We start from the raw sequence: 14,783 nt of genomic DNA on the forward strand, positions 1-14,783 counted from the left end.
TTGGGCGCTCCCTGCCCTCTGCCCACCCGTTTGTTTACAGTGGTGGTCCTTAGAACAAGGACAACAACATCAATAACAAAGATCAGAGACGGCGTGGGCTGTGGGCATAAGGGGAGGTTGGTTCCTTCCTCGTATTTCCTTCTTCCATCCCTGTGCTAATTGCCCTGTGGCTCCCACCCTGCACGCACGTCTTTTTCTTGTTTGTTTGCTTGTTGTTGCTTTTGTTTAGTCAGACACCGGGTAGCGAGCAAGCATACAAGGGGAAGTGGAGGGGGGTGGGTGGAGGGCTGGATACGGAGCTGCTGGGAGGTAGGCCACTCAGTCTGTCCTCCTCCTGTCTTTCCTGAACATGTGCCACAGCCTGCCCTCAGTGAACTGGGAGCTCAGTGACAGGTGCTGTTTAAAACATAGGCTTGGGGCTGGCTGTAGTGCGGTGGTTAAAGTAGCTGGATCCCACATGACTGGCTGCACGATTTGAGTTCCAGACCTGGTGGCTTGAAAAACACACCAAGTGTGTGTGTGTGTGTGTGTGTGTGTGTGTGTGTGTGTGTGCCCAAAATTATGAGAGGAGGGAGAGATAGAGAAGGGATTGGATTGCATGACCATGCCTTATGGGATGCTTTCTCTGTCTCCCTGTCTCTGTCTCTCTCTGGTGGGCACATGTACCCTCTGGCAAAAATTTTAAAAAGGTATTGTAGATTTGATTACTATCCAGGTATGGTAATGCCAATAGATCAGGAGACCGCAGCCATAGGAAAGATATTAAGAGCTTGTTACTCACAGGTCCTTGAGGAGGGGACACACCCTGCCCTGCAGGGTCATGCACATGCATGGAAGCACAAGGGCTCCTCAGATGGCAGAGGGAGCAAGGGGAAATGGGAGCAAGAGCCTTTATGGTGGTTTCCACGGGAAGGCATGGGTGAAGCAGGTAGGCAGTTAAGCAGGGTTAGGATTGGCCCATTTCATCTTTTTGGTGGGTTCTGGGGTATAAGGGGCTGTCCTGAGTTGGCTGGTACCTGGCCCAGGGGAGATTAAGGGAGAGGCTCATGACCCAGAGTGGAAGGTCTAGGTAAAAGAGGAACTAGGGGGTGCAGGCCCTCAGACTGATTTGTTTGCATTCACAAAACATATTCCAAGGGGAGTTCTTTCTTTAGGAATCAGCCAGCCTGAAAGTAGCCTTTTCTCTGGGTTCAGCAAGGCCCCCATAGGTTGAAGCGTTGAAAACATATGGTGCACTTATGCAGTTGTGTGCACTCTAGCCTGCTGGGCTGCATAAGACGGGGAGCAGACAACTGCTCAGGCCATTCTGAGGAGAAGGGGCTTCCTGCTTTGATTGGCTTGGCTCCATTTGGTGTGTGAAGGGCATGCCAAGGGCAGAGGTAATCAGAAAAGTCTTCATGTGGGATGGGGGCATTTGCTGAGCCACAGAAACCAAGTCCAGGCCCAGCCACTGTGGTATAGCGGTAACACCCTGCCCTGAAAAACTGGACGCCAGGGGACCAGCAGTTAGTGTAATGGCTATGTCGCTGGACTCCCACGTGGTTGGCCGCGGTTCGAGTCCTGGACCCGGTGGCTTAAACTCACGCCGGGCGCGTGTGCGTGCGTGCCCAAGATCCCGAGAGGAGAATGGAGGAGAAGGGATTGTGGCGTGGCCATCCCCCCGGGGGGGGGGGTGATTTCCTGCTTTCTGTCTGTCTGGCGAGCACACATGCCCTATAGCAAAAAAAAAAAAACCTCTCCAAAACAAAACGAAACAAAAAACTGGATGCCCGATGAATGACTGTGGATTCAGACACCCGTGTCAACCTGAAAATACTCCCGGAGTATGTCCAGGTGTGAGCTGGAGGGCTGGGAACGGGGATTGCGGTGCGATGAGATCTGGCCAAGGGCGCTCCTCTCTCTCCTTCTCTCACTCTCGTATGTGGGCTTGCACTCACTCTCTATCAGAGCTGAGTCCATTTAAACACTGGCAGTTAGGGGAGAGGTCCCCTATAACCAGAGAGCCCTTCTTGGATCAGAGACCCAGGATGGGAAGGACGTCCGAAGGGGCTGGGCGGGAACACGGTTGCAATGTTCACCTAAGACCAAAGGGAGTGTTTGAATGCCAAGCTCAGGCATTTGGATTTTATTCCGCGAGAGCTGACCAGAGCTCCCGAGGAGTTGTAATAAAATTGTAGACTCACGTGGAATGCCTGCATGTGGTTGTATATCATAGAGAAAATAATTAACAAGGTAGGATGCTGATGTAAACTTATACTGGACAGAACAAAACAAAACAGAACACAAATACGAAGCCCACAGTGTCAAGGGTTGGAAACTCAGTGCTTTCCAGGCCATGTCAGTGGGTGGGAAGGGCTCTGGGGTGGGGATGGGATGGGGTAGCTGCTGGGTCGGCTATGCCCTGAATGAAGGTGCCACCAGCCTCTGAGATCCAGTAGGTCACATGACAGGAACGGGATCCAGAGTTGCCCCATTTTCTTGATTTTCAAGAAAATCTGGAAATTCAGATCCTTGTGAAATCTCCTGATTTTTGTGAAATCCCCCAATGTTCAGGAGTGGATTAGCTAAATTTTCTATCAACACACACAGAGATCCTTGGTAGCCCGCTTCCTCTCTGCGCCCATCACTTCAACTGAATTGTGAGGTCAAAGAAGAAATGAGACATGGTACACCTACATTGGGAAACTGAGGCACGACAGGACAGAGGTCACATCTGATAGCCAAAGACCTTCCCTGAGGTTCCGAGTGGACCCCTCTGCCATGCTTCTGCATTTCCTCATTTGTGAAAATCATTCATTATTTCACCTATTCAGGAAATACAGAGTATCCGCTGAGTCTTGGGCCAAGACAAAGACCTCACACACGAAACCAGAAAATGGGGTAGAACACTGTTTAAAATTGTGCTGTTGTAATTATTTTTCCGCAAAACGAAACCCAAAAGGTACGGTAATCAATCATTTATTTTACTGGAGCAGCCCACAGTGTGGTGGTTACGGCAGCTGGACCGCACATGTCTGACCATGTGGCTTGAGTCCTGGACCTGGCAGCTTGAAAAACATGCCAGGTGTGTGTGCGTGCATGCCAGAAATCCTGAAAGAAAGGGAGAAATGGAGGAGAAAGGATTGCAGCGTGATCGTTGCCCATGCACTCTCTCTCTCTCTCTCTCTTTGGTGAGTACATGCAACCTCTGACAAAACTAAAAAAAAAATAAAAAAACCCCATAAATTACTTATTCTGCTGTTGCTGTATGCATACAGTGTCCCCAGTGATGTTCTAACAGCACATAGTGAAATCTTTATGATTTGCAGGAGCGTGGGAGGGCAGGGCTTTACCCAAGGCTCTCACTAAACTCACCTACCGCCTCATTTGGATCTTCTCTGTCTCTCGGGCTGGGAGCTCAGTGGCTGGGACTCAACCTTTTGATAAGATTTGTAAAATGACTGTATTAGTCAGTTTGGGCTGCTTTAACAAAATGCCACAGACCAGGAAGTAGCCATTTCTTATAGTTCCAGAGGCTGGAAGTCTAAAAAGGGGCTTGAAGATTTGGTGTCTGGTGAGGGATCTCTTCCTGGCTTGTAGATTGCCACTTTCTTGGTGTGTCCTCAAGTGACCTTTCCTTGCTGAATGGAAGGAGGGGGAGAGGAGAGGAAAAGAAAGCCAGAGGGAGAGAAAAAAAGGGAGAATGGAAGAGAGAGAGAGAGAGAGGCTCTTTCTCTTCCTCTTTTTATAGTTAGGCCACTGATCATGCCAGGTCAGGGCCTTACACTTACGATCTCATTTAACCTTAATTACCTCCTACAAGCCTTTTATCCAAATTGTCAAATTAGAGGTTAAGCTTCAACACGTGCATTTTATAGGACGACATGACGTAATGTTGTGATGACACCATCATTGGGTCTGTGATTTGTCTTCAGTTTCACAGTGATGCTCTAAAGCTGAGAGGTCTCCCACAGACTGCTGGGCCTCTTGTTTGGAGCCACACCCTGCTGGGGTTGGGTGGATGCTGGGATGGAGCAATGGCGTGGATGCCGGGCAGGGTGGGGCAGTGCTCCTTGGAAGACTGTATGTGGAGTGGCTGAACTGTGCTGGGGGTGAGTCTGTACTCTTAGGAAACCAGCCTGTGTCACAGTACCTGCCAGTAACTTTCCCTGTCTGTGCTTGTTCGAACAATATTCACACACACACACACGCACATACACATACATGCATACACACATGTATGCATGCACATACACGTGTGTGTGCATGCTACACAGTGCTACATTATCAAATCGGCAGGGCAAACCTGTCCTTCAACAAGTACTTGTTCGGCGTGTCCCACCCATGCCACAGGGCCAGATGAATTCCTGACTCCTTACATACTGAAAAGATTATGGTGCCCTACTTTTCTACAAATAAAGATAATGTTAAAGTACAAAAATTATATTTATAAAGTCATCATCAAATATCAATTTTTAAAAGAGTTATTTTATTTAACTTTATTTATTTATTTATTTTAGTTTGACTAAAGAGGGACAGAGAGAGAGAGAGAGGGAAAGTGAAAAAGCAGGCCACCAGGTCTGGGACTTAAACCGCGGTCAGCCATGTGGGAGTCCAGGCCCTCAACCACTACGCCACCTGCCAGCCCCCAAATAAAATTTTTTTTAATTTCTATTTTCCTTTGCTCTGAGTGATTGATGTATATCCTACCCCAACTGCTTGTTGAAGAACAGGTTTGCCCTGCCGATTTGATAATGTAGCACTGTGTAGCATGCACACACACATGTATGTGTGTGTACGTGTGTGTGTGTGTGTGTGTGAATATTGTTCTTTCAGAAATCACGATTGAACTCAGAGATGTTCAAAAATAGGTTGCCACCCAACCTGGGATTGTAAAGTATCACCCTGCGTGGGGCAGAGAGGGACCAGGCTGGGCTTTTTGCAGTCTGGGACTCAAAAAGATTTTGGACTATTTGTCCATGGGCATTACTGGGGGGGAGGGATTCGGGAATCATTCCAGACCACTTTAGAAATTGCTCTGTGGAAAGCCTTGAGTCCACTGACACAACTGCTTCAGAGTGCATGCAACCACTGCCCACCGGGACAGGAATTTAAGGCAGCACACAGCAAACACCTTTTCCTTACAGAATTGAGGGGATTTATGTGGTTGAAAGTAACGACCCACCTGTGACTCTGACAGGAGCACCTGGGTCGGTATCTCCCTCCTTGTTCAGAATGTCCTTTGAAATACATTCTAGGGCATAACTTCTGTCCTATTAATTATGCCACAAACTTAGTACAGCTGAATAATTAATGATCACAGGGCGTTTGGAACCATAAAATGTCATGTAAAAGGAGTGAAAATTATGCTGTGTATTAGATGGATATCTTGCTTTAAAAATATTCTACTGTGGGAAGGTTAATTTCTAGAAGAGCTAAAGCACCTTCTGTTGAGTTTTTCTAAGAAACTGGATATTTTATTGTCTTAATAACATTTTAAGCAATTCAGTTTCTGCATTCTGAGTATTTTAAAGGCAAATGGCTAGTTGGTGCTTTTAACTCTGGAAGTGAAGTTGCCTACTGGGTTTTGGTAAAACGTCTGTTGGTTCTCTCTAGCCGGAGGCAATTTGGGCCCAAAGCCAAAGAAGAGGTGAAGATCATTGAGCACCAAACACAGACCCTTCGGCTGATGCCTCACCTGGCCACGGCCTTGGCACTGACCTTCGCCAGCAGGTGAGATGGCTCTCAGGGTTTGCTCTCCCAAGGTGACTGCGATAAAGTTACATCAGTCAATTATTCAGTCAGGTTGTGTAAGTCCTCTGAGATCTTTTTTTTTTCAAAATTGTCTTGGCTTTTCTAGGTTCTTTGCTTTTTCATAAACAGTTTTGAGTCTGTTCATCAGTTTTTTTTCTTTTAACCAATAAAAGCATACTTAGCTTCATTTATGATTGCATTGAATTTATAAAGCAGTTCGCACACTGTTGGGGCTTTCAAATTCAGGAGGATGTTGTACCTCTTTGTTTTCAATTTTTCTTAACAATGTCTTATCATTTATAGCGTAGAGATCTTATACATTTTTACTAAGTTTATTCAAATTGAATTGTTTTTTAATTTAACTTCTTGTTGTTTGTTGATATTATATCGTATAATTGTTGATTTTTGTCTATGGACCTTGTATCCTATGTTCTGACTAAATACAGGCATTAGATCTAATAGTTTCTTTGTAGATTCTTTAGGATTTTCTATATGCACAATATGTCATAAATGAATAAAAAGAGTCTTACTACTTCCTTGGGAACATTTATGCCTTTTGATTTCATTTTCTTGCCCTATTGAGCTAGCTAAAACCTCCACTCTAATGCTGAGTAGCAATGGTGAAGGTAGACATCTCTATCTTATTCTTGACTTTAGGGGAAAAGTGTCCAGTATCTCATAAATAAGTATAAATGTTCACCACAATTTTTTGTTTAAATATCCTTTATTAGATTGAGGAATTTCCCTCCTACTCATAGTTAGCTGAACAATTTTTTAAACGACAAGAGTGCACGTGCATGTATAAGAGACTGAGAAAGAGAGAGAGAAACACACCATGACTTATATTCTGGGTATACATGAGCCCAGCATGCTTTCAGGCTGACCTGAGGATTTGAACCATGGTTGATTTGGCTTACAGCCTTGCAGAACACCATTACTGGTGCACCACAGAGGTTGTGCTGACTAAACATTTTTATCATGGATACTGAGCTTTGACTATATATATTTACTTTTCTTTCTATTTAGATAATTATATGATTTTTTTTCAGCAGTTTGTTAGGAAGTGAGTTACATTGATTACTTTTCAAGTGTTAAACCGAATTTGCATTATTTGAAGTTATTGCTCATACTAGATGAAATTTTAAAAATGTTACTGGGTTCAATTTGCTAATGTTTTGACAAGGATTTTACATTTTTGTTCATGAGAAATATCGATACGTAATTTTTTTTTGGAGAGGTTTTTCACTATATGGCGCATGTGCTCGCCAGACAGACAGAGAGAGACAGAGAGGCAGAAAGCGAGAAATCACCCCCCAGGAGGGATGGCCACGCCGCAATTCCTTCTCCATTCTCCTCTCGGGATCTTGGGCATGCACGCACATGCGCCCGGCGTGAGTTTTAAGCCACTGGGTCCAGGACGTGAACCGTGGTCGACTACATGGGAGTCCAGCGACATAGCCATTACACTAACTGCTTGTTCCTCCATATGTAATTTTTCTTGAAATATCCTCATAAGATTTTGGCATCAGTGTTATGCAATCCTCATAAAATGAATAAGAAATTAATCTGTTCTCTATTTTCTTTGAAGAGTTTGTTTAAAACTGCTGTTATTTCTTCCTTAAAAGCTTGATAGTATTGATTTGACGTGTATTTTGGGGGGAAGATTTTAAATTACTCTATTAAATTTCTCTAATATAAGAATCATTTGCTTGCCAATTTCTCTTGTCAGTTTTGTTCATCTGTGTTTTTGTTAATCTGTATTTTTGTTCATCTGTTTGTCCTTTTTCACTCATTAGTAAAATTTAAGTTGTTAACAATATTGTCTTATTGTAATATTAATGCCTACTGGATCTGTGGTGATGTCTCTCCTTTTAATCCTGATATAATTTTTGACTTCCCTTTTTTTTCTTAGCCAATTTTGCTCAGAGTTGATCAATTTAATTAATCATCTCTTCAAAGAACCTACTCTTGCCTTGAATGTTTTCCTTAAGATTGTGTCCATTTTATGTATTATTTATTTTAGTTCTTATGTTTACCATTTTCTCACTTCTATATTTTCGGGTTCTTTTAGTTTCTGAACATAGAAGTCTACATTATCGATCTTAAACCTTTCTTTTTAAAATAAAAATTTAATGATATATATTCTCTAAAATTGCATTAGCAGTTTTTTGATATGTCATATTGTGATAAGTTGAATATTTTTTCTATTTTATTTTTGAATGATTTGACTCATGGGCTATTAGAAGTATGTGTTTATGATTTTATCAGTTTAATTGACTTGTTGTTTATATTTTTTAAAAGTATATTTTAATTGTCAATCCAGAATTTATAAGATACATATTTAATGGATCAGAGGCTACTTTCAAATATTTACTCCTTCCCACGCAGTGTAAGAACCTTGAACAGTATATTCTCAATTCCTCCCTCCCAGCCTTCATGTTTATTTTTGTCATATAATTTACTTTTACGTGTGCTATGAACACATAATGTATTGCTAATATTTTTCTTTTACATAGTTATATTTTAAAGCAATTAAAATAAAAAATATCAAATTTTATTTTATCTCTAATTATTCCATTTCCAACACAGTTAATTTTTTTTGTATGGATCCAAGTTTTTAACTGATATCATATTTATTCAGCCTGAAAAACTTTTAACATCTCTTGTAGAATAGATCTTCTGGCAATGAATCCCTACATTTTTATTAATTTGTTTTGGAAGACATTTCCAGTTGATACAGAATTTTGGCTTAATAATGTTTTTTTTTTTCCCCTCGAGCACTTTAAAGATGTTGCTCCATTGCCTTTTTGATTCTTTGGTTCTCAAGTGAAAACAGGCATCGTTCTCCCCCCATAGGAGAATTTCTCCTCTCCTATCCTAGCTGTTTTTAAGATCTTTTTTCTTTGGTTTTCAAAGTTTTGATTATGCTGGCCTAGGTGCGATTTTTGTTTGTTTATGCTGTTTGGAATTTGTTGGGCCTCTGGGATCTGTGGGTTGAAGTTTTTCATCACATTTGTAAATATTTTGGCCATTATTTATTAAAATTTTTTTTTTACCCCTTCTCCTTCTTTTCTTATGATCTCTAATTATACAGATGTTAAACTGGTTTGCATTGTCCCACATGTCACTGGAATTCTGTGCTTTTTCTTTCTTTTTGAATATGTTTTGATTTGGATAATGTCCATGCATCTATCTTCAAGTTCTCTGTTTTTGTTTTTTTTTCTCTTCTCTCTTTGCGATAGAGCATGTGCATGTACATGGTGTACATGTGAGGGAGGGAGGGAGGAAAAGAGAGAGAGAGAGAGAGAAGACAGAGGCAGAGAGAAGCCCCTTCCGCAAAGTCTGGTCATGCCACCGTCCTCTTCCTCTAGTCCTCTAGCCCGCAGATCCTTGGCACTCATGTGTGTGCCCAGCATGTTTCAGGTGGACTCAGTGGGGGACTAGAACCCTGGTCCCCATGTGGGATCCAGCTTTTCTTGAGCAGCACATTTCTGCTACACCACCGAGCTAGCTTATGCTCCTTTCTCGTGCAGTGTCCAGTCTACCCCAAACTGGAATTCAGCTCCTCTAAGCTTCCTACTCAGCTTTTGCTCTTTGGTATCTCTACAGGAAAATGTGATTTTTCTTCTATCTGTTTCTTTTTTTTTCTTGATGCTGTTAAGAGAGTTAAAGTCTTTGGTGTCCTGAGATACTTTTTAACTTAATCAAATGACCCATGTGAGGTTGTTAGCTTGGTATGTAGCTGCCCTCTTCCCGTATCCCTTTCAGACTTAATGTTCCAGCCCTACTTTAACTGAGCCAGATCACTTCTTGACACATAGATTGACTTTCAGGAGTTTTCAACCTGAATGCACATTAAAACCATCTGGTGTTCTTTAACACAAAACAAAACAAATTATTTGCACCTATTCCCATTTATTTTAGTTTGACTGGTCTAGGGTATTGATCAGAAATCCAGACTGTGTATATTTAAGCTTTGTAAATGCTTTTAATGTGCAACCAGAGTTCGGAACCACAGCTTCCTAGCAAGACCTGAACATTTCACAAGCAGAACAGAGCAGAGTATGAAATTATCATACACATTTAAGCCACCTGGTCCGGGAAGCGAACCACGGTTGACTACGTGGGAGTCCAGCGACATAGCCATTATGCTAACTGCTGGTTCCCCAAAGTTTTGTTACATATTCCACATTTATAAATATATATACATGTTTATATATATTTACAGCAAAAGTGTTATATGGATCATCATGTCTCCTTTTACTTCAGCTCTTTTTGTTTTTTGACTTGATTTAAGAATTTTATAATTGGGACCAGCAGATAATATAATGGTTGTATCATTGGACTCCCACATAGCCAACAGCAGTTCAAGTCCCAACCCTGATAGGTTAAAATTCACACTGGGTGCATGTGTGTGTATGCCCAAATTCCTGAGAGGAGAATGAAGGAGAAGGGATTGTGGCATGGCCATCTCCCCCGGGGCGGGGTGGAGGGGAGAGGTGATTTCTCATTTTCTGTTTCTCTGTCTCTTTCTGTTTCATCAGTGAGCCCATATGCCCTATAGCAAAAAAAAAAAATAATAAATAAATAAAAATAAATCTAAAAAAGAATTTTATGTTATGTTGATGAAAATGTTCATGTTCGCCAAAGACCAATATCAAAGAAGTAGAGAGAGGTCACACTTCTAGCATTAGATTTCAAGGAGAGAAACAAGGTGGAGTGATTAAGAAAAATTAATTTAAACAAAAATTTCAGAGCCCTTATCATGTGCCCACATGGTGTTGCAGAAGGCAGGTCAGACTTCTGCCTTCACCAAGCTGGTGACCTTTCTGCCGCCTAAACCCTCAGATTTTCTTGCCTTTCACCTTTGTGCACCTCCGTCTCCAGGGTAGCCCACTGTCCCCATCGCAGCTCTACTCTCCTTCCCATTTCTTCCTTTCTCTCTCTCCCATCTCAGCAGGTGCTCAACCCACTGAAAATCCAGTCCTATGGATTCCCAGGAAGACAGTGCCTGAGTTGGGGGAAGAGGTTGTCTGCGTTTGAAAAGCTTATTTTTTATTTATACTTTCCGTGAGAGACAGAGAGCGAGAGAGCCCTCTTCACCAGGGTCTTCATGCCATGGTTCACCCCAGGCCTGGCCATCCTGGATCACAGACACGGGCATGTCTAGCGTGTTCAGAGAGATCTTGGGACAAGCACTGTGGGCCTTCCCATGCGGCCTCAGCGTCACAGAGCTTTGTATCACTGCTGTTGTATCAGAACTGGCAAGGATCTGTGTCTTAAAACAGGCCTAGGCAGGGCCAGCAGGTGGTATTGTGGCTAAGCTTTGGACTCACACGTGGCTGACCACAGTTTGAGTCCTGGCCCTGGCAGCTAGCTCTCTCACTTTCTCTCTCTCTCTGTCTCTTTCTAGTGAGCACATATGCCCTGTAGCAAATTTTTAAAAATTATAATAAGAAATAAAATTAAATCAATAATTCTTTAACAACAACAACAAAAACAAGCCCACGTAAAAGTTTGCATCTTTTGTGACATATTCTGGCTCTCTTGTTTTTTTCTAGCTTAACGCCCCTATGGCCCCTCCAACTTGTGGGGAAACAACTTAGTAAATTAGCTGTAACATGACAACATTTTAGGCAACTTCACTTACACCACACACACCTTTCGCTTTTCCTTCTTCTTTCTCCCCACTAAAATTCTCTAGCCTTGGTTATAGGCTCCACCTCCCAGTTTCCCAAGGACATGTGCTGCCAGTCAACTGGCTTCGAGTTCCAGGGCCTGGCTTACTGGAGGTGGGACGAGTTAGACATTTATTCAGTGTGTTTGGTCCTCATGCTCATCTGCAGTCCCGACCTTTATGTGCATAGGTCTAGAGTTTGATGAGCAGGAAAAGCAGGCCTCCAGCCAGGGTGACATCTCATGTGACAGATCATGAGAAGCCGGGTTTCACTTCACAGTGAAAGGCAGGTAATGGGGTGAGGTGGGCCAGCTTCTTTCAGCACACATGGGATTTTATATTCAGCAAATGTGTGATACTTTGCTCATAGGATTGCCGGTTAAGATACAGATGTCCTGTTCAATTTGAATGGCAGAAAACTGATGCAGAAAGTTTCAGTCTATGTAAGTGCACTTAAACTAAAAATTATGTAATATTTACCTGCCATTCAAATTTAGCCTGGCGTCCTCTGCTTCTGTTTGTTGAATCTGGCAGCCCTACTTGCCAACATGACCCTGGACACTCGCTGTTGTTGGCCACCATGATGCCTGTCTGGGCTTTGCCAAGCCAGCCAGCAGACCTGGTTCAAAGGAAGGCCTTTTCCCCTCTGTCCTCTTGTGTCTCCCCAGGGCAGGAGACAGGGAGGACTTGCTGGTCCTAAGAGAGCCCACCCTCTCCATTGGACCCCCATTCACACTCTCTTTTCTTCAACCAAGAGAACAGACTTGGCAAGGGCAGGGCCTGCTCCATGGGAGCCCTAAGGACAGGGGCCCAGGACACCCCCTTGCCCACCTTCCCAGTGCTGCTGCAGCCCCTCCTTCCTTCTCTGCCCCGCCTGTGCATCCAAGCCTCTCCAGGTCTTGAGGAGTCTGCAGCCAGCAGAGCGGTCAGCCCTGCCTGGGTGGCACCTGAGCGCTAGGATTCCTGTTCTGCTGTCTTGGCCACGACGGCCGGTGCTGGGTCAGCTTCTTAACCTCCTTCTGTGGGGCCTGTGGCACCCAAGGACCGCTCCCGGCCCCCCAGGCCCCCCCCCCGCCACTGAGTGGCAGCCTTGCTTGCCAGTAATTCCCAGACACGCTGGCTACACCACCACCAGTGCCCTCTCGGTTCCTGCCTGTGTGACTGGTCACCTCTTCCCTGAACTTGTTTCCTGAAACACCCCTTAAAGAGAGAGTGCTTGTTGCCCATCCCTGGTCCTCTTCTCAGCCGCCATGTCCACATCTCGGGCCAGTCCTGCCTGAGACACAGCCGTACTTGGGCAGCCCGCAGGCCTTGCAAACAGCACCACTTGCTAATTGTGTGGCTTTGAGGAAAGCTGTTGACATTCAGCACCTCAGTTTCCCTGTCTGTAAATGACAATAGTAATCATACCTGATTTAGAGGGCTGTTGGAAGGATTAAAGACTAAATATTTGACATGCCAAGGTTGTGTCTGAGGTGTACTAAAAGCTCAATAAATGTTAGCTGGCCTCATTACCACTACCGCTGGACGCCTCAGACTTCCTGTTCCCTCCCATCCCATCAATTGTCATTCAGGGAGAACCTGTGTCCTTGCCTTGCCTAGCATCTAGAGGCTGCCTCATTTCTTGGCTCATGGCCCCTCCCATCTAACGCTGGCTGGGTCTTTCTCAGGTGCCATCATGCTATCTGCTCTGTAAGAGGCAATCTTCCTTTCCCTGTCCCCTTCCTCACTTGTCAGGACCTTTGGGGTGCCCTCTGGCTCAACTTCATACTCCAGGATGGTCTCCCCATTTCAAGATCTCGGATTTAATCACATCTGTGAAGTCCTTTTTGCCATGCGAAATAACATTTTCACGGGGACCAGAGATTGAGACGTGCACGTCTTTGGGGGCTGTTATGCTACCTGTCAAACAGCTCATTTCAGAATCTTTAGTGCCAGTGAAATAAAAAGATGATGCATGGGCCAGCAAGTGGCATGGAGGTTAAGGCGGCTGGATCCCACATGGCCAGTTTGACAATTCAAGTCCCAGACCCAGTGGCTTAAAAATCACTCTGGGCGCATGAGCATGCATGCTCAAAATCCCAGGAGGAGAGTGGATGAGAAGGGATTGTGGTGTGGCTAGCTGCCTTGGGGGTTATTTCTCACTTTCCCTATCTCTGTCTCTCTGTCCATCTCCAGCAAACACACATGTTCTATAGCGAAAAAACAAAACAAAACCAAAAAAACAACAACACAACAACAACAACAAAAAACCCGCTAAAACAAAAACCCTGACATATACAAGTGTGTAGAGGGTAGAAGAAAAATACTTTGGAATAGGGTCTTGTGTGTGTAGACAGAAGAGGGACAGTTAAGCACAGTGCCCACGTAGTGTTGGAACACGGGGCCAGACCCATGCCGAGCGAGCACTGAGGCCTGCGAGGGTGCCAGTAACCACCATGCTGCCAAGTTTAATACTGATCCCTCTCCAAAAAGCTAACTTGGCAGACAGCAAAGGAGAGACTTCCAAGGAAAGGATGGCATGGTGGGACGCACAGTCGCCCATATGGTCATGACACCAGGCGGTGGTTTTGAAAGGCACACATAGTCTTTGGGAGTGACTGAGGAAGAGCATAGTCTCGTGGCCTGCCTAGGACCAGGTGTCTCCCGCCTCTGTCATTCCTTGGCTTGCTCTTTCACACAAATGCCAGGTGCACAGCTGTGTTCATTGCACGCCTCTGCTTTGTCTCGCAGGTATGCCGGGGCCCTCCTGGATGAGGACATCTTCCAGGGAAAGGGGCTCATGAGCAGCCGCTCGCTGCAGGCTCTGGTGGCAGGACTGAAGGCCTACAGCACCTGGGAGAACATCAGCTGTCTGCAGGACTGCCGCGAGTGCACCGGGGGCATGGTGAGCCCCAAGCCTGGCAGGACCAGGGGGTCCCCACGAGGCCCAGATCTGCAGGGGTTCCAATGGCACAGCACATGTGGGGGGCACTGGGTGGCAGGCAGAACATGCTTTGGAGTCAGACGGAGATCCAGACCGCCCCAGGCTCTGGTACACACTTGGCCTTATAGTCTTAGTGTGTCCCTGCATTCGAGCCTGCAAGGACTGATGTAGACCAGCATCGTCAAATGCTTGGCTGGGGGACTAGCAGTTAGCATAATGGCTGTGTCGCTGGACTCACATGTAGTCGACTGTGGTTCGAGTCCCGGACCCAGTGTCTAAAACTCACGCCAGGCATGTGTGCATGCATGCCCAAGATCCTGAGAGGAGAGTGGAGGAGAAAGGATTGCAGCATGGCCATCCACCCTGGGAGTGATTTCTTGCTTTCTGTCTCTCTGTCTCTGTCTGTCTGGTGAGCGCATGTGCCCTATAGCAAAAACCTCTCAAAAA

General features: G+C 44.8%; 1 protein-coding gene across 1 annotated transcript in view; it reads left to right on the forward strand.

The window, feature by feature from the left end:
- Positions 1-14,783, forward strand: part of ACOXL (acyl-CoA oxidase like) — a 391,620-nt gene that overhangs the window by 178,685 nt on the left and 198,152 nt on the right. The window contains exons 10-11 of the mRNA XM_027774989.1: positions 5,596-5,712; positions 14,144-14,297. Coding sequence (XP_027630790.1) covers positions 5,596-5,712; positions 14,144-14,297 — 271 coding nt within the window. The remainder of the gene's footprint in view (positions 1-5,595; positions 5,713-14,143; positions 14,298-14,783) is intronic.

The sequence above is a fragment of the Tupaia chinensis genome, unplaced genomic scaffold (assembly GCF_000334495.1).
Source record: "Tupaia chinensis unplaced genomic scaffold, TupChi_1.0 Scaffold000511_1, whole genome shotgun sequence".
In the NCBI taxonomy this organism is placed as follows: Eukaryota; Metazoa; Chordata; class Mammalia; order Scandentia; family Tupaiidae; genus Tupaia; species Tupaia belangeri.